This window comes from Sphaeramia orbicularis, chromosome 22, assembly GCF_902148855.1.
Source record: "Sphaeramia orbicularis chromosome 22, fSphaOr1.1, whole genome shotgun sequence".
NCBI classification, from domain to species: Eukaryota; Metazoa; Chordata; class Actinopteri; order Kurtiformes; family Apogonidae; genus Sphaeramia; species Sphaeramia orbicularis.
Window position 1 is genome coordinate 41,125,872 of NC_043978.1, and position 27,870 is coordinate 41,153,741.

The 27,870-nt window shown below is 40.2% G+C and overlaps 1 protein-coding gene across 1 annotated transcript in view; it reads right to left on the reverse strand.

The window, feature by feature from the left end:
* Positions 1-3,327: 3,327 nt before the first annotated feature.
* Positions 3,328-27,870, reverse strand: part of pdss2 (prenyl (decaprenyl) diphosphate synthase, subunit 2) — a 28,382-nt gene continuing 3,839 nt past the window's right edge. Inside the window, exons 2-8 of the mRNA XM_030127454.1 lie at positions 22,547-22,681; positions 17,827-18,025; positions 10,800-10,874; positions 8,920-9,093; positions 7,021-7,152; positions 5,392-5,427; positions 3,328-3,648 (exon numbers count right to left, since the gene is read on the reverse strand). Of these exons, the coding sequence (XP_029983314.1) occupies positions 3,493-3,648; positions 5,392-5,427; positions 7,021-7,152; positions 8,920-9,093; positions 10,800-10,874; positions 17,827-18,025; positions 22,547-22,681 (907 nt within the window). The 3' untranslated portion in view covers positions 3,328-3,492. The remainder of the gene's footprint in view (positions 3,649-5,391; positions 5,428-7,020; positions 7,153-8,919; positions 9,094-10,799; positions 10,875-17,826; positions 18,026-22,546; positions 22,682-27,870) is intronic.

The window sequence follows — 27,870 nt, forward strand, 5'->3', positions numbered from 1 at the left end:
GCACAAAGTGGAAACACCCGAGTAAAGGACAAACACCTCAAATTTATATTCCACCACAGCTGTTCACTGAGTTAGTGATTCCCAAAATCTGCATCCTCAGACGCTTGATCCCGAGTATCCACCGTGGTGTTTGCGACGGTGTGTGTTTGTGTGTATGTAATGGAATCTGTTGGACTGTGCTGACCGACTCTCTCCACTGGACCCTGCTGTAATTACACCACTCTTCGTCTGGGCTGGGCACACTAGGGCCGCTGTTACCCACTTCATGTTTTGCTTATAGTCTTGCCAACTCCTGCTTTCATGATACCCAAGACTCTCAAGCTGGAAACTGTAAGCAAACACAGAGTCGAGTTTCTGCTGTGCAGGACATAAAACTGACAAACCTTCATCCTTCCTTATTCTGCTTTTTAGTCAGGCTACACAGGAGCTATCAAAAAGATTAATCCTGGCAGAAGCAATGTTGTCAGGGGGAATAAAGACTATGATTTCTGTTCCACATGAAACATTTAGCTTTACCACTGGAGGAATTCTGTTTTCTTCTTGATGTAGAAAACAAAAAACTCATTCCATCAAATCCTCTGCACACTGCCCAGCTGATTTCTACTGGGAGCATCTATGCAACAGTTTCATTGCTTAGGCCAGACCTCATCTTTGAAAAAGTTTTGTTAGTAACTATATTTGTCATTCTGGCAGTGCCCCAGCCTCCTTCCTTGTTTGGTCCTTTTAACTTTCCATGTAACTTTCCTCATGTCTCCTCACGGCGAGGCTGAATATTTCATGAAGAGCCTGAGGCTCTCCCTGGCACATGCTGTACCTCGCTGTACCCAGGAAGCCCAACCAGCGGAAACAAAAACAGTAGAGGAAGTGGACGTACAACCCAGCAACAGACAGGAGCTTGTTTTAGAAATACTTCACTCCATGTCACCTTTTCTTGCACCTCAACCTAGCCATGTTCTTCTTTCACGTCTTCACCTTTTCACTGTCATTCACCCCTGTGTTTCTTCAGACTGTCCTCCTCCATTTCTCTCTCATTTTACTCTCCTTAAATCCACCACAATTTGAACAAACTGTAAAAAAATGTTTTCGACTGTAGCATCTGATCAAATAACTATGTCTGACACATAACCTAGAGACTTAAAGCAGCTTTATTCCCTGTGGATAGTGCGGAATAACATCTGGATCTTGTTTCTGTAGAAGCCTCATATTTTGTAAAAACTACAACTTTGTTTTGCAAAAAAAATTATCTGATTTGCATGGTACAACTTAAATACAGCTTTAGTCAGTGGGTTCACTCACATTAGCTCACTTAGTTCTATGTTCATTTGAGGTAAAACACTCTACAGTGTTAAAGAAAATTAGTTAACCTGAGTTTAGAAATGAATTACTTGTGGGAAAACCATCTAATGCAGACTACGAATGAATCACCACAATTTTAAATCTGTGCTTTCTAAACTGTTTTTCCACAGACCCTCTGTTTTAAAAATGACAAACCATCCCGAACTAGTTTACAATAAATCTATAAGCTGTGACAAATTGAATTCATGCACATAATGACCATTTTACTGTTATCTCCTCTTCACCTTATACTATTATTTTACAAATGTCAAGCATTTTTTCTGGAGAGAAATATTTTATTAATTGAAACCATGTGGAAATGAGACAAAACTAATGCAGTTAGGCAGAGTTTATTCACCTTCCTTTCCTCTCAGCAGTAAAACATTATACACTAGCTGTTCACATCAAATTTAGTCTTACATATCTCTGTATCATTGTTGTCACATCATGAATATTATCAAAACTATGCCTCTTATTATATTTTGAGTTGCTTGAAATGCACATTTAATTGCAGAGACAAATAAAACCTGCAATCCACCTGTGGGTCTTTGGGAATGGACGATTTAGATGTGAGGATAGATCAGGTGAGTACAGTAAAAGGAGAGTAGTTAAATGCATCTTGATATAGATGGACAAAAAGGAACACTTGTACACTTATTCCCCACAGCAAAAATAAAATGGGTGTTAATTTTAGCTCTGGTATTTGAGATTTTGCTACATTTTCCATATATAAATGTTTGATATGTTTGACTGGTGCAGTACTGGTTTTTGCTGTGTTTATTCTGAATGCATGAATGTTTTGTTCCTGGAGTTTTCCCACCCTGGGTGGTTTGAATGGTTAACACACTTGCCATTACAGCAGAATATATATACACATATGGATGTTAGCTTGAAACACTGCATGTGAATACATTTCAGTTTGATGTATATAAAATGCAGCAACTACTGACAATTTCAATTGATCAGAGCTTTATTTTGGAACTTGAGAATGCTGGTGAATCACTTCAGATATTAAATAAATAAGTGCACTCAGCAACAGTAGTTGTATTTCCTGATCCTGCTTGTGCCAACCTTCCTCATGTTAATTCAAAGCCTTGAACAGATGCTGTGGTGTGGTGTGGTAAGAGTGTGTGCTCATCTCTGGTAATACACAGAATCCTCTTTGTTTGCAGTGTACCCTCCGTCCTGTTCTTCCTCTTCCCGTCTCCAGTGCTCTGTCCTTCAGGTGTGGCCTGGATGTGACAGACAGCTGCCAGCGGTGGCCTGGTTTCACACCTTGGCTGTCCCCCCCTCCGCAGACAGCAGCCTGGGAAACCACAGGCCACCAGGCTGGCGCCAGCCTGTACGCTTAGAGCAGGGCAGCCGGCCCAATCAATACCTCTGCATTTCCTGTCCATTTGCTCAGGTCTCTTCATTAATAATTACTGCTTGGCGGAGCTTCAATGCGCTGGCTGGCTGGGCCAAGGGGAGAGGCTGTGTGACCTTTTCCCGCCCCTGGGTCGACTTGGATCACATACACAGGCATGGGGACAGACATAATCAGGTAACATAGATGATATTACTCCTCATTCATGCCATTTACCCTCTGTACAGAAAGTATCATGCCAAAAGAAAAAAAACAACAACTTTGCTTATCAGCTAAGGTACATACTTAGTAGAACATGACTTTGAGATATTTTTGCAGCTGGTTTGAAGCGCTCTTCAATTTGGCATACACCCACTACATCCAGCAGCGATTTCAGCATCATCTGAGGTGTGCAGGGTGAACCCATTCTTAAAAAAAACAAACTGCATGGTGCATCACATACTGTTCATGGCACATTTTCCAGATGACAATAATAATTCTTCAAAACATCTTAAATTACATTCTGCCTGGTATGCGACTTTGCTGATAAGAAAAGTAACAATGTGCCAGGTTTTAAAATGCTGCCTGGCATGATTTTTCTTCCCCCATCAGGTGTGTATTAGAGAACACATGACATGACACTGAAGTGATGTGTTTTTATTTATTGATTTTTTTTTCAGTGGTGACCAAAGCAGCATGTTGCCCAACAGAAGTTCATTTGTCTCTGAAGGCGTCATCAGTTCAGTGTTGTGGCTGCAGACAAAGACACTCCAGGCAGCACATTTAAAAGCACGAGTGTGTATGTGTCCAGGTTAAAATTTGGTGATGGCTGAGGCGATGTTCTCCAAGGCGGATCGAGCCTCGGAGGAGGGGAAAGCCTGGATGGCCTCCAGAGCCTTGTTGCCATGGTAACAGCATAAGTCCACCGCTGAGCTCACGCCTTTCTCCGACTTAACTGCTGCCAAAAGCTGCCGAGGGATGAAAACACACATTAGTTTGTCACGTTTGTGTCACTCCTGCTCTCCAGCTGTCAACATCACAAAATGTTAAGAACAAGACAAAGTTGGCTCACGCTTAAAGTAAAGGTAATAACTGGACTGAACAGAGGCATACGCAGAAAAGCTGTTGTGCAACACACTGATGTCGGCTTTTGATTATACATTTGCATGCTGCTTATGGTGCCACTAGAGGCAGCTTACATATTTAAGTACAATGGAAAAATCCAGACTCATCACCTTAAATTTATATTAAAAAAACTGTCAGGTCTTTGCTTTTGGATGAGAAGGAAAATGCCCTGAATTTTTTTCCATTTTTATTGGTATTACTAATGTATCATGCAGCTTTTCTGTCTCTTCAGATGGATAATTACGCCACCAGATCACAGGGCTGGCTGCTGTTACTGTCTGAACTTGGCACAGCAAGTTTCCTCTACAACCCAGGTTGTAAATGTAACAAACAGCCACCTAATTAACCCACCCAAATATGTCACATTTTGTAGTGTTTGGTAGGAATGAAGTTTGCCTGCATGTAGTGCATGTGTTTGTGGGCTTGTACATGCAAAGTATAAGAAGAAAAAAAAGTGGAAGTGAATGGAGTCACTGCCGACAGCTTAATATACAAACTGAGGGAGTTTGGGCGTCTCCATTTGTCTGAGTCTTGGTGTGTTGGGACATCTTTTTGCTGAGGGCGTTTTATCTCATAAATTCTGGAGGTGGAAAGCCCTGAAGGCCTTCTTCAAAAGAAAAAAGAAAAAAGAAAAATACAAAAAAAGTAGGTGTCAAACTTCTTTTTATTCGTTGTTTATTGCATTTAAAAAAGATAGTTTTTCACCTCCGTCACTACATTAACATGCATGAACTTCAGTTTCTTCAACTCTAATAACCATATTAAAATGCTTGTTTGACATTCCGTACTTTCCACCTGCTTCTTTTCAGCCTGACAGCCAGTACGTTCTCATCTCATCACTTTTAGGCACAATGTTACTCCACGGAATATTTCCATGATTGTGTTTTTTCTTAACTTCCATCAATTTTGTGAAATGTCACCATACTTAAAATGTTGGCATCTTTAAAATGATAAAATGGTGATAAAAGATGTAACATTAAATAAATCGGAGCTGCTGGAAGAAATTTGTTAATTCAATGGGATGAAAGTATTTGCCAAGTCATGTGAATAATTTGTTGCTCCTATTATTATTTTGCCTTGTCATCTCTGTTTTCTTATCTTTGTGTTGAATCACTGCAAAGTACCTTGTGGGCTCTTTATTTTTCCTCCCCAAAATCTCATCTCTTCCTCTGTCCTGCTCTCATCTTCCCTCCTTGTGTCTCCTTGTCTCTCCTTCCCTTCGAACTTCTGTCCATGTCCCCTTTTGGGCAGGTCTGCTGAAGGAGATTCTCTCACAATGCCACTGTCTCAGAGCCTCAGTGTCTCCTCCACAAATAGGCCACAGTAACTAATCCTTCCTGCTCTGGTTTCAGACAGGACTAGATAACCCCCCCAACACCATCAGACCACTCCTCTGAAGCTTCGGTCTCTTCTTGCACCCCTATCGGTCCCCTTCTTCTCTCACACATTGACTTTGGAAAGCTCATTTCTCAACTTTGATATAGGTTACAGTGAAAAGACATCCTCTTATTCTTTGATGGCTTTGACAGCTATAGTGTCACTGAGTAAACAGGTGAACACACTGAAATAACATAAACTGAGCTTACCTTAGAGTAATCCAGCTGCTTCCTCAGTGTTGTTGCCTTTGTAAGAAGAAAGAAAAGGAAATTGGGTCACCTTTATGTTGTATTCATCACATTTCATTACTTGATTGGGTACATAAAACTGTATAAACTAATGAAAGAAAGAAAAAAAAATAGTCTTGGTTTAAAATCTTAAGTTTCTTTTTTTCTCATTATTTATGGATGAATAAATATTAAATCATTTTTCTTGTGTTGATGAATAAAGAAAAGGGCCATGTCATAATATAAAAAAATCTAACTGGAACATCTCCAAGGCCATGAATTTATTCATTAATTCTTTCTAAACCTCCTAGTATTTTATTTAACCCATGTTACTTAAACTGAGGAGCCTCAGAATAACCTCATTTTGACACTGACATATTTAGCTTTTTAGAATTTCCTCACTGGTGAATAGTGCTCGAGACTATGGCTGGTTTTCTTTTTTTCATGCATGGCTGGGCCTTTATACAGGTTTGTGAGGATTATACAGAGGAGTAGATAATGTAGACTTTGTTAAATTTATAACATAATCTTTGCCTGGTCCCATAAAATGATAAAATATCCTGGATGTAACTAATTGATGCAGTGAGGAGCTTCTTATTTCTTAAACAACCATCAATTTGATAGAAGCATAAAGACTGGACTGTGTTTCAATAGAAAAAGGTCATGTGGTCTGATGAATCCAGATCGACCCTGTTCCAGAGTGATGGATACATCAGGGTGAAAAGAGAGGTGAAAGTGATTTCCCATCATTCCTAGTGCCTACAGTACAAGCCTGTGGGGGCAGAATTATGATCTGGGGTTGATTCAGTCTGTCAAGTGTAGGTTCAACAATGTTTTGTGTCCACAAAATGAGGTCAGCTGAACCTGAATATACTGAATGACCAGGGTTGAACATCAGTGGATATTTCTCTTCCCCAATGACACAGACATATTCCAAGACAACAACGTCAGGATTCATCAGGCTTAAATGTAAAAGAGTGGTTCAGGAGCATGAGACATCATTCACACACATGGATTGGTCACCACAGAGTCCAGACCTCAACCCTACTTGGAATCTTTGGGATGTGATGAAGACTTTACAAAGCAGTTTGACTCAATCCCATCAATCAATACATGATCTTGTTGAAAAATTAATGCAACTCTGAATAGTAATACATTTCTATATGGCCAGGCGGAGTATTTACCAACAGCCTTAACGTCGCTGCCTGTCGTGAGGACCATGTCCTGTCTTAGGTGGCTTGTCACAATGTTTATAGTGTCACAAAGAGAGTAAATTGTCAATTATTAACTGTCGTCTTATAAAGTTAGAACAATTACTAAGAAGGGAATAAAGACTTATTAGAGGCTAACTCTTACTATACTCTGCACCGTGCACCATAGAGGTTCTGGACAATATTAATATAATTTACTGTGCACTGAAGTCTTACCGCCTTTGTTTCAGATATGCTAGACCACAGCATGATGAGAAATTCATTAAAATTAAAGCTAGTCGATCTGGCACGTCACCTAGCACTACTGGTGATGATGTGGATGAAAAAAAAAGGGAGACTAGCTCTGTTAAAATAATGAAACAGCAAAGACAGTCTAGCTCAGACACAATGCTTTCTGTACCTGCTGCAGCTGCTGATGCCATCTCTCCTGTCCAACAATCTGACGGTGGAAAACCACCGGGGCGGCGCTCAAACTGAAGGATGACGGCTCTCCCATGCTGCTCTTCACAAACGGCTGCAGGTCAGAGTTCAACTGCAGAGAAGAAGGAAAGAAACTCACGTCAATCTGGCTGAGTCTGCCTGAGTCTAGCTTCCAGGCATCAACAATGAAATTAAAGAAATCCAGTGTCGAAATTGTGGATGGGTGGCTGTGCACAGCACCTGCCTATATTCTCAGTGACCCTGATAATGAATGGCATAATGAACAGTCTGGTGGAAGACACTGCTTGCCTGATGAGAATGGTTCTCCTTCAAAGACCTCATTTCTGCTTTCTCCCATGCTGAGATTCCCTGCAGCCACCAAGGCCTACAGACTGGCAGCTACAGGCAGCCACAGCAGGAGAGGACGTACTAATTCAGCACTCCGAGTAGGATCATTGTGGATAACTTTTAGGGTTATGCAAACATGCTCAGTTTAGCTCCTTAAAAAAATTATATTAGCTCATGCATCATCATGACCCAGTTTGGCACAAATCAACATTTTCTTGATTCAATTGTCTGATATGGTTATTCCTTATCTAACCATTATCTGCACTCATGATTGAAAATCCTGTTGTAACAATGTTTTTCATGCTAAATCAGTGAAGACAAGAACTTGGTCGAAAGACATATATATACAATTGTTGAACTAGAATAAGGACAATCATATACCAAGACTAACGTGGAAAAACAAGTCCAGACACTGCTGCTTCCTATGGATCAGCAGAACAGGCAGCTTATCTATAGTCCTTTTACTGGAGTTGTTTAAGATGATCACAGTGAGGCTCAGCTGATCAATATGGACAAGGATTTAGTGCAGAGACTGTATTAAACCCCTGTAAGCATGGTTTCATATTGTTAAGGAAATTTAAAGGTTCAGTTTCAAATACCTCATGCTATTTAGCAGTGAAGCTGTCGAGTGCAACCAAGTGAATGCTCCTCACGTCACCCTCCCCCTCAGTGGCAGCTAACACCACTAAAATTAAAGAGTTCTGGGCTTTTCTGTTAAGGGGATAATAACTGTGGTCCACACTCAAACATAATAAGTGACAGTAATGTGCACACCATAACATGAAGAACAGAGAAAGAAAAGAAAAGAAAGAAAAAATGTCCATTCTGACCTACTGTAGAAACATGGTGGTGAAAGATAGTGAACTCTGTGGAGAAGACCTGCTTCCTCTATAGATACAAATGGCTCATGACAAAGAAATGAAAATACAACAATTATTATTTTCATTTGCTTATATTGTAAGTTGATGAAGACAGAACTGTGAATACCATATTCAACTTGCAAATGTATTCAACTAAATCTTACATACTGAACCTTTAAGGATTCGACTATAACTACCACACAACATTCATTCACCACCTACTGTGTATCTTAAAATTTATTATTTATCATCTTCCTCTTATCTTCTGACGTGTATGCGGATATATGTATATAATGCATAAGCGTGTACATATTATTACAGGTAAATGAGTACGTGTATATGTGCATTCTCATATACACAAAACTCATATTTATTGCAGAGTACCAGAGCCTCATCACAGTCATTTTGATGTACACACTGTCACTTCAATCCAGAACACAAATTCACACACCGCTCATGTGAAATAACCCCTTCTCTTAGCAGAATATACCATCTCTCCACTCTTGCTGTGCATTCTATGGTGATAATAGGGCCTTTAAACTAAATCACTGAGTTGAGGTAATTTCATTGTGTAGCTCACTGGTGTGGCAAATGACCCCGATTCATTTATCCACCAAAGAGTGTCTTTCCAGAAATTTGTTGCATGGCGGGTGAGACACTCATAGACGCACCTTGTGGCCCAGTGATAGGTGCTTGCCATACTTGTAGGCAAGCCTTTGGGACTCCTTGTCGTGTTTGGCGAGCTCCATCGCAGCTTGACAGCTCTTGGCTAGCAGTGCCCCATGGGACAAGAAAGTCTGCTCCTCCCAGGCCGCTATGTTGACGCCATCGGTGAGACTATTCTCCTGCAGAGCAAACAGACGCAAAGAAACCACAGGCCTGAGCTCTCGCTGCTTATACTGCACAACTTCAAAGTTCCCAAAGAGCACCTCAGTCCAAACAACCCCACCTCACTCTGTGATTTTATATTTCAGCCCTTTTAATGCTCAGAGTCCCAGTAGTTCGTCAGTTCAACAGGAGATGAATGCAGAGTCAGGCAGGAATAACACTCTTCACTTTGCTCACACTTGGAATATGTTCTTTTACCCAAATAAGTGTGTCCAACAAGGGTGAGAGCAGCACAGTACACTGGAAAGTCTGGATCACAGAAGAAAGAGTTGAGTTTTTACACATTTGTAAGGATAAAAAGGCTCAGCCCAGCAGTAAAAAGATAAGCAAAGATGTAAATGAGTGAATACAACTTCATCTCTTTTTGTGTCTAGCAGCACTTTACAAGGAAACTCTTTAAAATTCAATATAAATCACAAAGGCCCATTTGTTGTTTTGGATTCATTTGCAGTCCACAAGTAGTGTGCAGAGTCAGATCCGACCACAAAGCCACGCGGCTCCACACAGCTGGAACTCACTTCCTGATGTAAATGCACAATAAATTTAGCCACTGCAAGCTGGCATACATTTACACCTTTTCTCCCTCAAATAAGTCAACTAATATTTTCTGTACCATTTACAGAATAGAGTTATATATATTTTTCTTTAAGTAAGCAAGTGTCACTTAGCACAAATAAATCGTGCATTTGACATGAACTATTATTAGATGTATGGCTAACACAATAAAAATAAAAATAGGGATTTCAAATTTGTACATTCACTGTTCAGGGGTCTGTATGATGCAGCAAGTTCAACAGAACCAGGACCTTTTTCTGTTTCCTGATTCAACAAATCAAAAAGATGTGGTATCAAGGCTAAATTGTATGAAAAAGGTGATTATGAACTTGTTCTGTTAACCCAGGACTTCTGACTCTGGTTATCAGCATGTTAACAATAAAAATAAACATGGATGGACTAGATTGGCTGCATATACGTCATACGAAGTACAAAGCATAAGTCTCAACAGACCCAAGTCATTTACAATATGAAAGAGATGACAAACTGTCATTGAATTAGTTAATATTTTGATCAACATTGAGTGTCTGACTGTAATTCATCTACATTTACTCTGTTTAACTAAAGGGCTCTTATGGTGTGCAAGACATTCTGAGTATACATTTTTTTCAGATCACCTATGGCACTGTTAAACAGACTTAAAAAACAAATATGGAAACAGAATTCAAAGGATAATGGGTTTAGATAATCTGTAGAGCTCTTTCCTTCCTCACATCTAAGCATTACACCCTGAGCTTTTTTTCTTGTACTTTTTGCTTTTTTTGGTAATCAACACACTAAAGTCCACGGGATATTATAGGACTATTGATTGGTCAGATGTTGCTTTTTATTATTTTGATCTACAACCAAGTGTGGAGTGGGTTTGAAGGGTAAATTACCATGGTAACCTCAGTAAGAAATAACTACCTGTGTGATTAACCAACCAGTCATCCTGAACCGAACCAGAAGATAACCCTTAATCCTGCTTTGTGATACAGGCCCCAGGACCATGGTATTACTATTATTGTTGGAAATCTCCAATACTCTCTGCTTTCATAAATCCTTGTTGTCACACATTATGTGTGTCTACTATCCCATACATAAGATCAATAGAAAATATGAGCTTTACCTCAGCATTACTGGAATTTTCATAGTAGATTCCTTGAACTAAATCACCAATGGCACTAGAGATCAGCTCAACAACCTGTCAACAAAGAACAACAGAGAGAAAAACATCAGACATCAAATTTAACAAGTAACCAGTGTGAAATTACCAATTTTAATTGCATTTGCACAACACAGCTACAGTATGTGTCGTGCTAAAGTGTCCTTGGATTCGGGCGCTGAACCGATAACCTGCTCACCCATTATAAACAGCATCAATTGAAGTACAAATATAGGTGTCAATGAGGTAGATCAAAACTGACACACTATTCAATCCATCCATGACATTTGTAATTAAAAACCACAATTTGCCCTGATTGAAGTGTGAGCAGGCAGCTCTGTCCTCTGAACAGCTGCTCGTGTGAATAAATCAGCGGTGGGGCGAGTCGCTGCTCAGGGCTGAAACCAGGTGAGCTGCTGCAATCTCAGCTGCTCATTATCAGACCAAAGGGGAGCTCCCGTTGATTTCATAAAGCAGATCTCGACTCCCTTTCATTCGCTAGACTTTGTATTTATAGCAAAGTCCAGTCGAGACTCTGCAACAGAGCTGGATCAGGTGTCTGTCCGGTCCAAAGGGCTGAAACGAAGCTAAAAGGCAGATGGTGAGACAAAATAAGACGGCGTCCAGAGAGGTTCTGGACTCCACTTTGCTCTAATTTTACCCTAATCCATGATTTATTGGAAGAATTATGGGTGATTACCATGCTAATCTGTTTATAGTTCATATATTCAAGCATTTTGGGGATTTTGCAGTAGAGGCAGTAAGAGAGGTGAAGGCAAGAAGGAAAATGGGCCTCAAGTAAATAGAAAAGGTAGGGAATAACCACTACTACTGGAATCACAGGTCAATGAGTATAATGAATATGAAAAAGGATACTGCTTTCTTATAGGAAACTGGCTTCAGAGAATATCCTACTTTAAGATAAAAGGGGGATAAGTGAGGAAAAACTGGATACAGTGATAAAGCCTCAGGTTTGTTTAAAACTGCAGTTGCCTATTTCCTCTTACAGGGGGCATGCATGACTACATTTTAGCTCAGAGACATATTACTGGCTCCTTATCAGCCTCAGGATGAGAGGCTGCAGTTTCTTGAAATGATAATTCCAAGCCTCGTTCTAATGAATAGGAACCATCTTAAGTTGATCTTTACGTCCTTTATTCAGAGCCGCTGAACACTGTGGGCACTGCATGGAGGCCACGCCTTTAGCGTTCAGATGAATGAGGTTAAATTTAGAGCTCCTTCAGCTCATCCCAGACATCCTTGGTTCATAAGAAAAGTCTGGTGACGCTGGCTGCTCCGTCAGCCTCGCAGTGCCCTTTGGGTAACTGAATCCACCGGGGGAAAATATTGAGGAAACCTGAGCTTCGCCCACAGACCTGGAAGGACAATGTGCCTACAGTATTACCAGATGTGGTGTCTCTGCCTGCCTTGGGAAGTGGGGGCCAATGGGGGGTCTTTTTTTGGAAAGTATCAGATAAGCTCCCCCCCTGCCTCCCCCTTACTCCATTCCCAAATCCAGCCAGATCGTGTTTTGCCGACAGGTCTGCGAGGGGGAGAAACCGGAGCTCCGCAGCCAGATTACTTTACAGTTTATACAAGTAGCGGCATAGGTTTCCTCTCAAGGCCACGACACATAATCTCCATCGCTCTCACTGCCTTAAAAGAAGAAGAAAAAGGCTGGTTTATGAGAAAAACTTAAAAAAAGCTTTAAGAACTACTCATCAGTTACACCAAGTATGACACAGCTGGGCTACCATGACCACTCCGGCCTCAGGAAAAGGAAAAGGGAGACGACCTGCTGTGGAGGATGCTGATAGTTAACACACTCTTAAGTTTTAAATACCAGGGAATTATCAGACTTTTATGTGGGAAATATTTACAGCCTTTATTGTATCTGCTTAGGGGTGATTCTAAGTGTAAGGAGCCGCCATTTTCCTCTCATGCTACAGTTACTTTATGTGCTGATAGATGTGTGAATCTGTTGAGGCAGTTTGCGTCAAAAGCCACACCCACTGACATCCACCTGCCTCCTCTGCCTAACTGCTAATCACTTGCCTCCTCATCTCATGATTAGCTTTTCCACATAGTTTATGCAAATCCATTCAGAACCTTGTACTTTCAGACAGACTGAATAACTGATGCAAACATAACCCACACAAACACATCCTGTTCTCTGCAGCCGTCGACCAGTGTATTGTCTTCTATTTACTTCATCAACTGTTGCTCTCCCCGTCTCAGAAGTTTAAAAGATGAAGTGGTTAAATTCTGAACTTATTCAGCTCAACCCACACAAGCACATTCAGCACATCTTTGTTTCACAAGAAATATCTGGTGCACTAACAGTCAGATGAGGAGCTCTTGAACTAAGCAGACCATGACTTAAGATTTTTTCTGTTTCTCAATATTTTAGATTTTCTTGTCAAAAGAGGTTTTTATTTCATTTATATAATGGTGTTTAACGTTCACCTCCATGCATACTGTGAGGCTAAAATGATTTGCTTTGAATAACAACTTTAAAAAAAGTTCAATGGCCTTATTTAACATAACATCTGTGTCTTTAAGTTCAATAAAAAAAATCTAAATATGCAAATATTCATTTTAAGTTTCCTCAATGGAAAAAAAACAGTATTTCTTTAGTACAAACCCCTATTTATCTCTACAACTTTTCAAGTTTCTACATTCACTTCCAAGGGTCACAGTTGGCTCCAACATAATTCTGAATGTGGGCACATAGCTTCAATGTGATTTCAGGTGAGAACAGTAAAAATGTGAAAACAGGTCATCACAGAACTCTTCACAGAAATGATACTAAGCTACTCTCTAACCCACAATATAAACTTCTATTCTGAGGGATGATACGCACATAAATTCAACTGAACATGATGGACTCATCAGTGCTGTTTTTGATTTTCTCCCTGTTCATATAAAGGAAAAAGCTAAATACATGAATGAATTGGCCTTGGTTCATTATTGTCAAATATGGCACCAGTGTTCAGTGGGACTCAGTGATGAACCAAAGTGACCTCACAAGACAAATCAGTGTCCTGAACTGATCTTAAAAGAACAGTATAATCAGATCATGATGCAAGGATCATGGACACATTTGACTGAATTGACAGTTCTTATAAATAATGTAATAAGTCTAAAATTAATTTTCTTTCAAATGTGATGACTACCCATCCCTCACTGCAACCACACCATCTAAGACCTAGATTGCCAAGAAAAAGCCCTGATTTGGCTAATCAGATGAAGCTCCAGCTAACAGTCACCAACCCCCAGATTAATAGGTATTAATTTGGTGACAACTGTGACATTCGTTTACTTATTTATCACAAGTCATGTTGTCATCACAGTATTTCCTCATATCACGCAGGCCTGAAAAAATTATTCCAGTGTTGGTGTGTGATTATTCACTGCCCCCTGAGTTTGAATGGCATTGTACTGACCTTGACCATGAACCAAACTAAAGGAACAGATGCTCTAAAACTTCATTGAACTGATGCCAATTTACTTGGCATGAATTCTTTCTAAACATGATTAAATCATCATTAGCTCCAGTTGCTAGCAGATCAGCCATCACTTTATTCTCAGCATGTTTCTTTCCATCTTCTAGAGAACTCAATATCACTATCATGAGTGAGATTTGCAGCTTTACCACCAAATAACAATGAAAGCCAATTAACACAGAGTAGGGAGTACCACACCTTCAACGGGATCTTTAATGTATGCCGTTTCCATAGAAGCTTTGTGCGTTTCCACTCCAAAAAGCATCACAGCGACTGTTTACATCGTCTTTGGCCACCATGAAGCAGACATAGACGTCAACTGTGAGCACTGAAAATGAAGCAGGAAGGGAAGGTGATAAGGGCTGGTCAGGCTGATGGCATGGGGTAAGGAGGGGTGAGGGCGGGGGAGTGGGATGGTTATTTTGATCCACTCAACCACATTCTGACTGAGCAGCATGGTGACAGCATCTGTCAGCGAGGGGTTACCGTGCTACGTAGCAGATATGATCTGTGGTGCACTTACAAGACCACCACCACGCACACGTCCCAAAACTGAAAACTCAATGAGAGGGATTCCCGTGGTGCTCATGTCAGTGGTGTCTCCTGACCACATTTAGCACCAAATACGGCATGAAGGACATCAAGTGTAGCAGCTTATGTGCAATGACTGGCTAGTATTTTATTTTCCTATGGTTTGGAAATACCTAAGGCCTGATCTGTAAACCACAACAAACATATGCATCCACACTATTTTCATTGTTGCCTTTCAATGAACTCTTAGTAAAATGTATAGACTCCTACACTTCTTACTGCAACCACCCTCTCTGTTTCTTCTTTCAAGTGAAAATAGTTTTTACTTTTGCCCAACACTAAGTAATTTGTGACTTTTTTTTTTTTTTTTTTACATTTTTATCACCAACATAATTTTGAAATGAAACAGTGGCTGTAATCATTCCTAAAACAGGATCATGTTACTTAGCTATATTGCTAAAAAAAAAAAAAAAACTGTAGATTAAGAATTTATTGTGTAAATAACATCAGATATTTTTCTGTTGCTATTTTAGATTCCATTTATTCATTCTTTACAGCACCCTCTAAGGTCTGAATGCTCATTTTTATTTTCCAAATGGAGGAACACCGGACTACACATAATTTTTTTTAAATGCATGTAGTGTTTTGGGGTTTTGTGCTTTTAGTAGACATTGGAAGGAGGCAGAGAAAGGAAATGTGGAGAGAGTAAGGACATCAATGACGGTTTTAGAATAAAAAAAAAAATGCATTGCTATTGCAGTTTTGATATTCTACAGATAGTGACATTTTTGCAAATCCTTTAACCATAAAACAGACACAGAGGGAAAAAAAACATTAATACTGAGTGCCGCACTGGATAAAAGTGCACATAATAATGATGTAAGACATTGTTAGACTAATCAGGTCCTCATCAAGGACAAGGCTGCATCAAATAAAAAAAAAAAAAAAGACAGAAAGACTGTCATGAATGACTAATGGCAGGTATTCCAAAAAATGTAGAGAGCAAGAGGAAGAAAACAGTCTGAGGCACCCCGGACTGCATAAAATAAATGGCAAAATAATAATAATAATAATAACAATAAACAAATAAATAAATAAAAATAATAATGATAATAATAGTAAATTCCAAATCTAAAATCTGAATTTCTCCAGCATGTCAAGTTGTTATTGTCAACGTTGTACTGACAATCTGAAGATATCATGAGCTACGTTGGTCACCTCTACCTATAAATATGAGCATCAAGCCCAATGAAGACTAAACCTATGCAGAAGATTCATGTGACTGGCTCTAAATTGTTCTCAATGATTCATCCCTTGCGTGTCCCTTGTTCTTGTGGGCTGTGACAGTTTCACACACTAGGAACCAACAGTAAACACCATCATGTTCGGTTTAAAGTCCCTTGGTTCCTAGTTTCCATGTCAGAAATATCTTTATTCGACTGTTCACCATGTTCTCCACTTTCATTATCTAAACCAGGTGGAAAAAAAAAACACAAGGTGCAATTGGAGGAAATTACTTTTAAGCAACATTCTACAACTCATCTGTTAAAAAGCTTTTTAGCATATCCTCAAGTAGCTGATCATAATTGCGGGCTCTATGGTTACTCAAAAAATGTGCAAATGCATTCCAAGCTGTTAATTCTAGAGGGCTGAGCTTTGGGGGGAAAACAGGATCATCAATGTGGGCTCCAATGAAAATTTCAGCTTTCCACTGCAGCACTTAATACCAACTGTTTATGTCAGGTAGTGAAACGTAGCTAGAGTGTCTGTGTGGGTTCTCCCCAGGTACTCAGGCTCCTCCCACCATCCACAGACATGCACCTAATAGGTTAACTGGTCAATCTAAATTGCCCATAGGTGTGAATGGTTAGTCTCTATAAGTCAGCAGTCAACTGGCGACATGTCCAGGGTATAGCCACCTTCACCCGATGGTAGCTGGTGTAAGCTCCAACACCCCCCCACCCCCCACCCCCACCCTCTAATGGATTCAGAAGGTCAGAAAATGAATGAATGAATTTATAGAATTAAACACTGGTGTGATATACTGTTAATGGCTACAAATTGACTTGTATATTAGACAAAATCCTGATGTGCTGAGGGAATTCTGATTTCAGATTGAGAATCTGAGTGCTTCAGTAAAATCACGTATTTTTCTCCCTGTATGAAAATCAGGGTTGACCAGTGATATTAAAATAAAAACAAAACAAAAAAAACTATTACCTCATGGATACACCAGTGTATTTTGACTCCCAAGATGCTTTATAACGGCATGAAACAGATGTGCTACAACAGACCTACTTTAATTGGTTATGTTGTAACTCCCATATTCCTGTCATGGTCCTTTTCACTGGGATAAAATGTTTTCATCAAAATGAAATTACTGACAAGTGCTGAGCAAAAATATTGCCCCAATCTAAGCTCAATAGATAGTTCAGATGTGATTTGAGTAAAAAGATCAATGTGACTGTCGCAAAACTCCTATTCATCTGGGAATAAGATACAGACAGGTGACAATAATACAAGACCAACCCAGCGTCACCAGAACATTTTCAATGTTCCTACCATTGACTCTAAATGTGTCTGAACTTTTGCGGAGGGATGAACATCATTCTAACATAAACTGATGCTCCAGTGGTGGTGGAGCTCTGTTTAACATGTTCTTCCATTATCTGCTGTAGGTTATTGACTGGGTTGAGAACTGGTGACTGAAGGCCAAAACATATAATTTGCTTTATTTTTTATCAGACCATTCAGTGAGCCCTCATGCTTTTTGGATAAGGGGATCAGATGTCATGAAAGAGACCACACCCATCAGCTTTTTTCTCAATAATGTTTAAGACTTCCACGACACCTGCATCATACTGTAGGTATAACACGTTAGTAATTTAGATTAAATGTGAATGACAGACAATCAGGTGTCAGGTGAGACACCTCTATGGAAAACACCTCATTACCTTAGTGTTATTCAGCTGAGCCAGTCCAGTACATGCATTGGCTAGCAGGAAGTCACCGCTTAAGACAGCCATCTTGTTTCCAAACTGCATGTCCTTCAGCGGGCCGTCTGAAATAGTCCACTCCTTGAGGTCGACTATCCCACGATGCACCAGGAACGCTGTGTGGATCAGTTCAGTGATTTCTGCCAAGTTCCGCTGGCTATGAAATAGGACAAAAATAAAAAAAAAGAAAAAAAGAAAAAGGAGATTAATTTAAAAATCACAGCTTTTTTGTCAACAGCTTTGAAGAGAGGCGTTTTAGAGGCCTGACAGTTTGAGAGCTTTTTGACAGAAACCCTTTTATTGTCTCTGACTACTTTTCCAAACTTGCCAAACATGCAGAGAATCACATACAGCCTTCACAGGTGTACTGACTGCATCAGTCAAAAACACAACGTGTCCACACTTGAAAACCTTTGGCCTTCGGTCAACACCAAAGTATTTGCACATACGGATGGACAGACGAACGGAGAGATGACAAACTGATGACAATACCCTGCAGCAAGGGCTGTGGGTAACAAAGGGTGTGTTCATTTATTTCCAAAGAGGTAAAAAAACATATATTTAGTCAGAAAAATGCCATTTATATTCAGACAGTTTGCATTTCATTAAAATCTACAATGCAAGACATTGATACGTTTTAAAACTCCAAAGATTTCTCTCAAATTTATCCTCAAAATTTCCAAAAAACATCAAAACCAGCGTACTGAGGGGCATAAATCACCAGATATGTCAGACATTTTACTGAACCGTGTCAGGGGTTATGTTAAAAAAAGACATTAAACTTATCATTAGCAAATAACAGCCATTCTTGATTATGAGAGAGAAGACATAAAAGTGGTCTTTGAATAGAGCCTTTCAGAGCAGCCTTAGGGAGAATATAATCAAATGTTGATTCAGTCATTGGTGGGGGATAATTAGGCCCCTCTCCATATGGAAGCAGCTCGCCATGCTGCGACGGGAGGGATCCATCCAGACAGGGTTGGGTGCGCTGATAGCCACTTACGACCTTCTTTCAGCCACTGTGAGAACCTGATGAGCCGGTCGTCTGCTCTGTACTCCAACCCCTTTCTACACACACACTCAAACACACACACACACACACACACACACATACACACGTGTCTTGTAGCCAGGTAATTGCCGTGTTCGGTGCCGGTGTCAAAAAGATGTGATTAAAATTCAATAATGTCATCTATTTCGCCTCTCAATCACACCCATTGTCTGGTTGGTTTCTCTGCTCGGTGACGCAGAGCAACAACACAGTCGCCTCGAATGAGAGTTAATAAGTTCAGGGTTTAAATAAGAGGAAATTAACGGATTGACAGGCAGGCGTGTGTTCTCAAGGTGTCTCAGAATGATGGCTGCGCTTGCCAAATCTCAAGAGAAGAATTCTTTGTTACAACCTGAGTAAAATGGCAAAATACTGTAGCTCTGGGTCACAAACATTTTCCAAGTTCCAAATCCAAGGGCAGAGCTATTTTGTATTTGTTTAACAAGAGGCAAAAAACTGCTAGTCAAAGGCTGGAAACATCTCATAGTTGATAGATGACCACTGAACTGCTATAGACAGTCTGATGGGCTAAACAGAACAGTCTTTGCTTTAAGAGCTGTAACCATTACACTTACAAATTATAATGAAAGCAGTGAAAGCAGAGACAATGGTTTATAACTACTGCTACTCTCTGTGTTCCTAATTATATATTGATTATATTAATATACAGACAATCATATGAATTAGGTGATTTTTTAAAAAATGGAAAATATACTGCAATGTCGTGTTTGGAGAGAACGCCATATTGAATTTGTGAAAATTAAAGTGCTCGGGGTGCTTCTGTGCTTAATAGAGAGTGCTCAGAAGGATAACTGTTTGGGGCATATGTTTTGTCCCCTTAGGTTGACATATTTTAAGAGGTCTTCTCTACTGTGACAAGAGTTGAATAGTTGCAGGATTAGACCAACATGATATAATGAAAATCTGCAATATAGAATGACATTGTTCGATATTATGATGAGTGTTTATTTACTTGTAGTAAATGAACACTGTAATTGCACAGTCACCAACAAATAGAGGGCAGCTGATAACTAGCTTATGCTTCATCTCATAGGATACATGTTCATATACTGTGTGAATACATGGTGCAAATACAGAAAATAACAAATATTTCCTCTGATTAATGCATCCTTTTACAATGTGTTTATCAGCCATATTCATATCACATTTGTAACTAATATAATGTATTGGTCCGCATTAATAAAAGATATACACAAACCTTAGATTGACTTATTAAAATTTTTGAATTTCTTTCTATCAAGTGACGACTGCGTCTCCGTGGCTTTGGGTGGGTGCACAATAAGCCCTCATCCCCAAAAAAATCCCACATCCCAAAGCTGTGCTCCAGTCTAGCAGTCCTGATCACTTGCAGTGGAGCTTGGGGAGGAAAAAAGGGGGACAAGGGGGCCGGTGTATAAATAGCTTTGGTGCCCAGTTGCATAGCAACCGATGCCATCTTGCAGAGGTGTAACGCCCCTCACCACGCCCCTTGTCCTGACTGCTCTGTTCCATTTTCCTCCCTCTGCAGTCTGCCTCACCATCAAATGCAGGCTTGCAGGTCTGAGTGCATCCCTGTGTGTGATTTAAAGAGGTGGCCTGTCCATCAGACGGGTGGCGTGATGTGTTCAGTGGCTTTCATTTGTCACAAGAAATTAAGAGGTGTGGTGGTTACAACTTGAACTAGCTGTGTTCTATCTATGTATTTATGATGTCTATGCATCTATGAATCTATCTGTGTATCTATGAATCTATGAATCTATCTATCTATCTATCTATCTATCTATCTATCTATCTATCTATCTATCTATCTATCTATCTATCTATCTATCATTGTGGGGCTTTGGTGAATCATCAGTGTCAGGCAGCAGAGTGGGAAATGTTTTACAAATGCTGCCTGTCAGGAGGGAGGAGACCATCCCCCGGAGGTTTCAATCACCCCCCAAAACCCGCCCCACCCCAACTCCCGCCATCCTTCTATCTCGCCATCAGCAGAGGTGCTAATGAGCCCAGGAGAGGTGGTGGTGGGGGTGGGAGGGTGCTCGGAGGGTGGGGGGGTAGAGCAAGATGGTGCAAATGAGGTGATCAAGTCATGCTGTGTGTCTGTGTGTGTGTGTGTGTGTTTGGACAATCCATCATACATGAGTGAGGGAATGCGTGTTAGATTCAGTGATCCAGTGTCACAGTGATGTGAGGTCATGACATGTGCGTAACAACCAGTCCTGTAGTGAGACACAGCCTGCCAGCACCACTGGACTCTTCCCCGACGCCTGGTTTATTCACATTAGTTCTAATATTAGGATGTTTTTGCTCAGACACGACTTTTCTACACACATGTGTCTCGTGCCAAAAAGCAGTAAGAAAGAAGCCTTTCAAGCAGCCAGAGCTCGGCCACGCCAAACACAGCAGTCACTTCTGGAAACCGCTTGGCATACACCCACATCCCATTTCTGTATGTGTGCATAAAAGCTAGAGAGGACCTCAGGGTGCTACCTGAAGCATTTTAACAACAGTAAATTAATACCAATAATCTATGATCCCAATATAACCAAATCAAATAAAATCATCCCGCCTTGTAACTGTGGCTACATTGCCCCCCACATTCAGTCACATTTGTGAGATGATGTAGTGCTTCATTTACAGGAACTGATATGGATGATAACCACAGAGGACAAGATAGAATTACCTGACACAAGGGTTTTATTTCACTATTTATTCTTCAGCAACCACGTAACAGGGGCAAAAGTGGCATCGCCTTTCTTGGTCTGCTTGCCATGCACATTTGTGGCTCTACAGTGTTACACATGTCTGCTGTGCACATGTTGTCATCCAAACAGAAAATACAGTGGATAACAGGGGATATGAGCAGGAGGCAGAGGACTGTGAGTGCAATGTCTTTGGCTGCAGGAGCCAAAGTCAAGAGGGAAAAGGCCACAGTTTGACAATACACGCTGTCTTTCAGTGGCCCTCCCTTCTTGGTCTAAATTAAAAAGATTAAATATGATGATAGGTGACTTGAATTTGGAAAGGTGATGCCACTTTCACAGGCTTTGAGAGCAGCAGAGTTGCATCTGACTGAAACTAAAAATGTTGTCCATAATTATGGCGCTCACTCTCATATTTAAACCCCTTGCTTGTCTGAAAACACCAAAACCTCCCATTACAGCCCCAAAACAGAGTCCAAAGAAGGGGCAGACTTATTGTTTACTGTCAGATGAGATTAATATATTAATTAATTAATATGCTTAAAGGTAATTATGGAAATTTCGTCCATTGGTGCTGAAAAACTGCGGAGCACTGTAGCTTTAAAGTAAGAGAAAACTGTTTTTTTTTTAAGTCCCTCATGGGCATAATATCTTTCTACAATGTTTTCCCAATTAGCTCCCTAGTTACCACAAGAGCAATCACAACCAATTACATTTTTTCACAGTTAGCAGCGCTATGGGGAATTCCCTGCAATAGAAAGATGACTGTCTGCTGATGTTGAAACTCACACCATGTAAAGCTGCAAAGTCATACATGCTGCTGTGACAGATGTCAGGAAGTGTGAGCCCAAAACAAAGGCCAAGAAAATGGTCCATGCCTGACCCGAAAATCTCCATCTGCCATCTGGTCTTTCAGGTGACTTACCTGGGGTAGATGCCGCTGACCATGTCCTGAGCCAGAAGATCAGAGGCGGTGTGGCTCGGTCCCGCTGCTTTTGACAAGAGCAAGACGATCAGTCCTCTCATCTGGAGGTTGTTCCTGCTGTCGTAGACGAAGCCTCTGCAAGGAAGATTCAACATACAATTTGACATTCTCATCAACAGCTTTTCTATTATTCAGCAGCACACGATTAGGCTACAGAGACACTCGAATGCTCTTTTACAGAAAAGATGTGCCAACACTGCCATAAAAACAGAATGTTTGGGATTTCATATTGTCAATGAAGTGACAAGAGATTGCAAGTTCCCGTAAATTGTGATCCTGGATGTCCTCACTCCCACATGTCTATACAACAGACTGAATATAAAGAAGTTTAAGTCATGTACACACTGAAGAACTACAACTTTCATTTCTTTAATTATTTTATAATTTGTTCTATGAAAAATAGATAACTACAAAGAAGCATCAAATGCTATTCACTCTTCATATTTAAGAATGCAAAAATAGTAATAATAAATTACTTTAAAAATGAGTAGTAATCCATTATCAGAATTATGGATACATACAGTAGATTTGCCAGTATTGGCCTTGTTGACTTACATCAGCTCTCAGCACATAAAATGACATTTTACTGATTACAGTGGTTGGTTTCTGTTCAATTTTATTAAAGTTTGTTTCATAAATTTGAGTGATTAAATATGAACTCATTCAATGACAGTATAATGAAGGCCTTAAGAGTTAAAAGTCCTCCGTTTTGTTTTTGCTTTATTAATAATGACTAATTCTGTGTTTCCCTGGCAGAAAAAAGATGGAATAAATGTCAAAACAAACAAAATAAACAGATCATAATAATACAGCAGTATCATGAATGGCACAGAATTGCATCGTCATTTGCTCATCACCAAAATAGCTGCTGAAATGTTTTGGATGGACAAGTCAATTAATCAAAGTAAAATGTAATGTAAAAATCTATCAAAAAACTTTCTTTTAGGTTAGATTCAATACATACTGCAACTTGACGCAATGGGAAATGCTATTGGTTTCCAATAATGTTCGGCTTCTTCCTTCAGTATTTGTTTGAATTTTTTAGAATTAGGGTATTTTTTGTCTTTTTCTTTTTAGTTTAAAGTTATTTCAGTTTGCCTATAATTGAAAAAGACGAGTAAGTTTTTGGAAAGACGAAGGAAATATCGCAATAAAGTAATGGTATAGTGTATACATATTTAAGTAGTAATACTGTGTGCAAAAGTTATATAGAGCACCTTTAATAGCTGCATGTTTAAAAAACACTCTTTAAAATCTTTGCAAGTAGGTGAACATGTGATATTTGTCTACAACAAAATGAGCCTTTGTTTAAACAAAATATAATAGCGGCTTAGCTCTGCGCTTTGTTTAATTGTTGTGTCCTGCTAAATGAATTTTAATGTCCATAAGCTATGTATTATTGACCAGTTTTATTTTGCTGATTGTAGACTGGGAGTGATAATGTTACAAAACACCCAAAAAAATACTTGTACAATGTAAATTTTGATACAAAATGATAAAAAGTAACAAGACGATAATTGATCTGTTTTTGCTGCAGGACTGTATATTCTCTCTAAAGGAGGGTGTGGTGGTGGTGGTGGTGGGGTGCTCCCGCCCTCAAGCCAACAACCTCCTGACACATTCACTGAAACACACACATACTCAAAGACACACACAGAGCCCAGTGGTATCTGCCTGCATGGTGGGCAGATTAAATATCTTTTTAGTCTCTCTGGGGAGCAGTTAGACAGAGCACCTCTAATCCCGTCCCTATGGGAGCCCCTTGTGCCATGAATCACGCTCTCGTTAGGGGCTCGAGGCAGACAAGCGGCCACGCCCCCTCCGCTCGATGCCCAGACACCGGCATCACCCCGCCGCCAACACTACCACCACCAGAAGCAGCAACAGCAGCAGCAGCAGCAGCATCAACCCCCCCAAACCCACACCTCCACCCCCACAGCCTCTCTGACCCACCCCTGCACCACAGGGGGAGGTGGAGGAACCCGAGACAGAGAGTGGATGCGAGAGATAGAGCATGAAGAGAAGGAGGGGACAGAGATGGAGGCCAGACAGAAATGAGAATGCAGAAAAGGTGACAGAAGAGTCATACATAGTGTCATGAGACTCAAAAAAAACAAACAAAAAAAAAAACATGCCCTGAAGCCTTGTTCCATCCCAAAAATCCAAACCTATCAAATGAAACACCTCAACCTGCTTTCCAAAAATTTATGATTACATCTGACATTATGCGGAGCCCGTCTTTCATCACAGCTCATGACATTTATTTATGGTCACTCTCAATTTTTACTCAGTTGGAAAGTGGGGAATAGCCTGATGTGCTGATGAACGCAGCAGCATGGCCCGCTGAACAGAAAACGGCTAGAGAGCAAAATTATGAAGCCGTTCTCCTCTTGGGGACTTGGGGTAAGCCAGTGGCCTGAGGGTGGCAGATGATTAATATTTATGTCACTATCCACACCAGCATACATCAATCAATCACAACCGCCCTCCTGCGAAGGGGTGGGGCAGGAATGATGTGGAAAAAGAGAGATAGCGAGGTGTACGGAGGGGAAGAGTGGGAGAGGAATGAGAGAAATGGGCTGCTGTCATTTTAAAGGGTTGTGAACAGGTCACCACACCTTCAGCGAAGCAACTGCAGCACAGGAACTCAAGAACTTTAGCCGCCGTATGCACAGACTGGAATGAGGCCTGCAAATGTATGACCTCACATGTGTGGTTTCGTATTGATCCTCTGTCTGGATTTGTTTTTCCCCTAAGTAATGAATATATGAATGCAGCCCATATATGTATTTCTGCAGCAAAACATTGATGTAATGCATCCACCTTTAGTGCAGGGCAGGTACCTTTCTGAACTAAACCTTTAACTAGTTTATTTATAGCATTTGTCAGATTTCCTGGAGCACAGAAAGGAGCTCATCCTTCTTTGTGATCCTTCTGTGTTTTAAAGGCTCTGAAAGCCTAATCCCTTATTAGACATACAATTGAGGATGGAGGTTTGCATACACTTTGGCTAAATCCTAAATGCATATTCACATAAAAATCTCTGGGTTGAACTGAAACAATGGATTTAGGCATGGAAATGCACCTGAATCAACTGCCCAAATTCTGCTGGGAGCAGAACAAAAGCTGAAATTTCCAATATAAAGACACCCCCATCAAATAAGAACAGTGTGCGTAAAGTTCTAAGCCACATGGAATGGAATAAAATAAATAATTAAAAATTCACTTTCTAATTATTCTGAAACTAAGAGAGGAATATACATTAAAGTGAAATGTTTTGAACAATAAAAACTGAACTCAGCTATACAGTTTGGTTTCATAAGCATTAAACATTTCATTAAAGTTACAAGGGTGTAGGTCATTTCACCTCACCTCTTCGGAATTTCTTGTTTTCCCACTAGTTTAAGGTGGGCTGAGACAATGTGATGTGAGTTGAAGTCCTGGCGTCACATCCGGGCTAATCTCTGTTCCGCTGGCGTCTGATACATAATCCAGTCTGACAGCTGTCACATACAGCACTCGTTAAAAGAAGCAGAAACTTCCATGATTTCCATAGGGTTTTTAGCATCCAAAAATGACATCTCCCACACATGCATATCATATGTCATAACAAAACTTCTTACCAGGAGTTTAACAGTGAACATTATCTACTCGTCTTTAAAATGTTATATACAAATCAGAACAGTGTTGGGTTTGCAGAGGTTCATGTTTTGCTTCTGCTCTCCATACGTCCGTGCATTCATAAGGATTTAAGCCTGATAGTAGCTGTAAACTGTTGCATGTCTGAGTAGTTTGGATGGTATACACCTTATAAAGAATTAAATTGCTTCTTTAAACTTTGGACTGCTGGTTATTTAATCATACATAATTAACGTTGCAGAAATATATATTAGGATCTGAAAGTTTTTAAATGTTTGACATGAAAATGTCATTACTGAATAAACAAGTCATGTTACCTTTTGTGAAATATGTCAAGGCTGCACATTGGCAACAATTCCGTTTTCATATCTGGCATAACTCGGTGTTGCAAATGCTTTTGTCAGCTCAGCAAATAAATTGCCTTCATCAACTCTTTCAGACACATTTTCAAAGAAGCCCCATACTGCTACAGGTGAAGCTCACAATATGCTTTTCAGATGTGAGTATTCATTCATGCCCATGGTGTTGTGAAAACACAGCACTCCAGGATCCATTTGAGGAGGAAGAAGAACAAAAAGGTACGAAATGTGCAGAAAGTGAAAGAAGAAAACTCTACTCTTGAGTCAAACTCTCAAGGACTATCCTTAAAGCAAATAAAGTTTCTTCTTCTGGCCAGCAGTCCCCGCTCTGTAACTCCACACTTTGAGGCAAAGTTAGCTGAGCTGCAGTTTTTGAGAATGAAAGGAAAGGAAAAACCGAAACCTAACTCCACGAGGGTCTGCCTGTCTGCTATTGTGGATATTTTTATCTGCCGCGCGTCTAAGGCGGAGACACAGTGGGAAATACGAACCAGCCAACCCAAGCTGACAGTGAGGAGTCAGACTGTCAAGAGGTCTGCCCCCCCACCCCTCGCCCCTTGCTACAACACCCAAATGGATTGTCATATCAGATTTAGGTGTATAGGTTATTACACCCTTGGGCTACTGTTTCCAACACACCCGTCTGCATGGCGGGATTGAGTTCGAGGACTCTCTCTTCTTGTTCTCTTTCCCCCCTTCTCTAAGTTGCCGATTTCTTTGGATAAAAGCACAAGAAAGCGATGGCAACTCCTCCAAGTGTGATGTAACAATATTCGGAAGATGTGGACACATATCAGCTGTACTGGCTCTGAACGCACACAACTAAGTACTGTTCATTAACACACCACCAGAGAAACAATATTAAGCAGAATCTAGATGGCATCATCTGATCAAGCCGAGGTATCAATGATGCAGTTAACGGTGGTGTCTTTTGCAAAGGAATCATTCAGTTCATAAACATTAATTCATCTCCTTCGGGGCCAACATCTAGACAGAAATTATCGACCAGACATGCTAAGTATTTACAGTTGCATTTAGATCCTTTAAGTAACAGTAAACGCTTGTGCAACATTTGTGCTTCGATGAAGAATTACAGCTCAACTAAGCTCTGACTCGCATCAGATTTTGGATAACAGAAAAAAAGCAAAAACACGTCAAGACAGTTAAACATCCTTACATTAGTAGAATTACAGAAATGCATGTAAATTCCCTCAAGATGTCACTTTGCAATATGTAAAACAATGGTCCAAAAATACATTGGTTAAT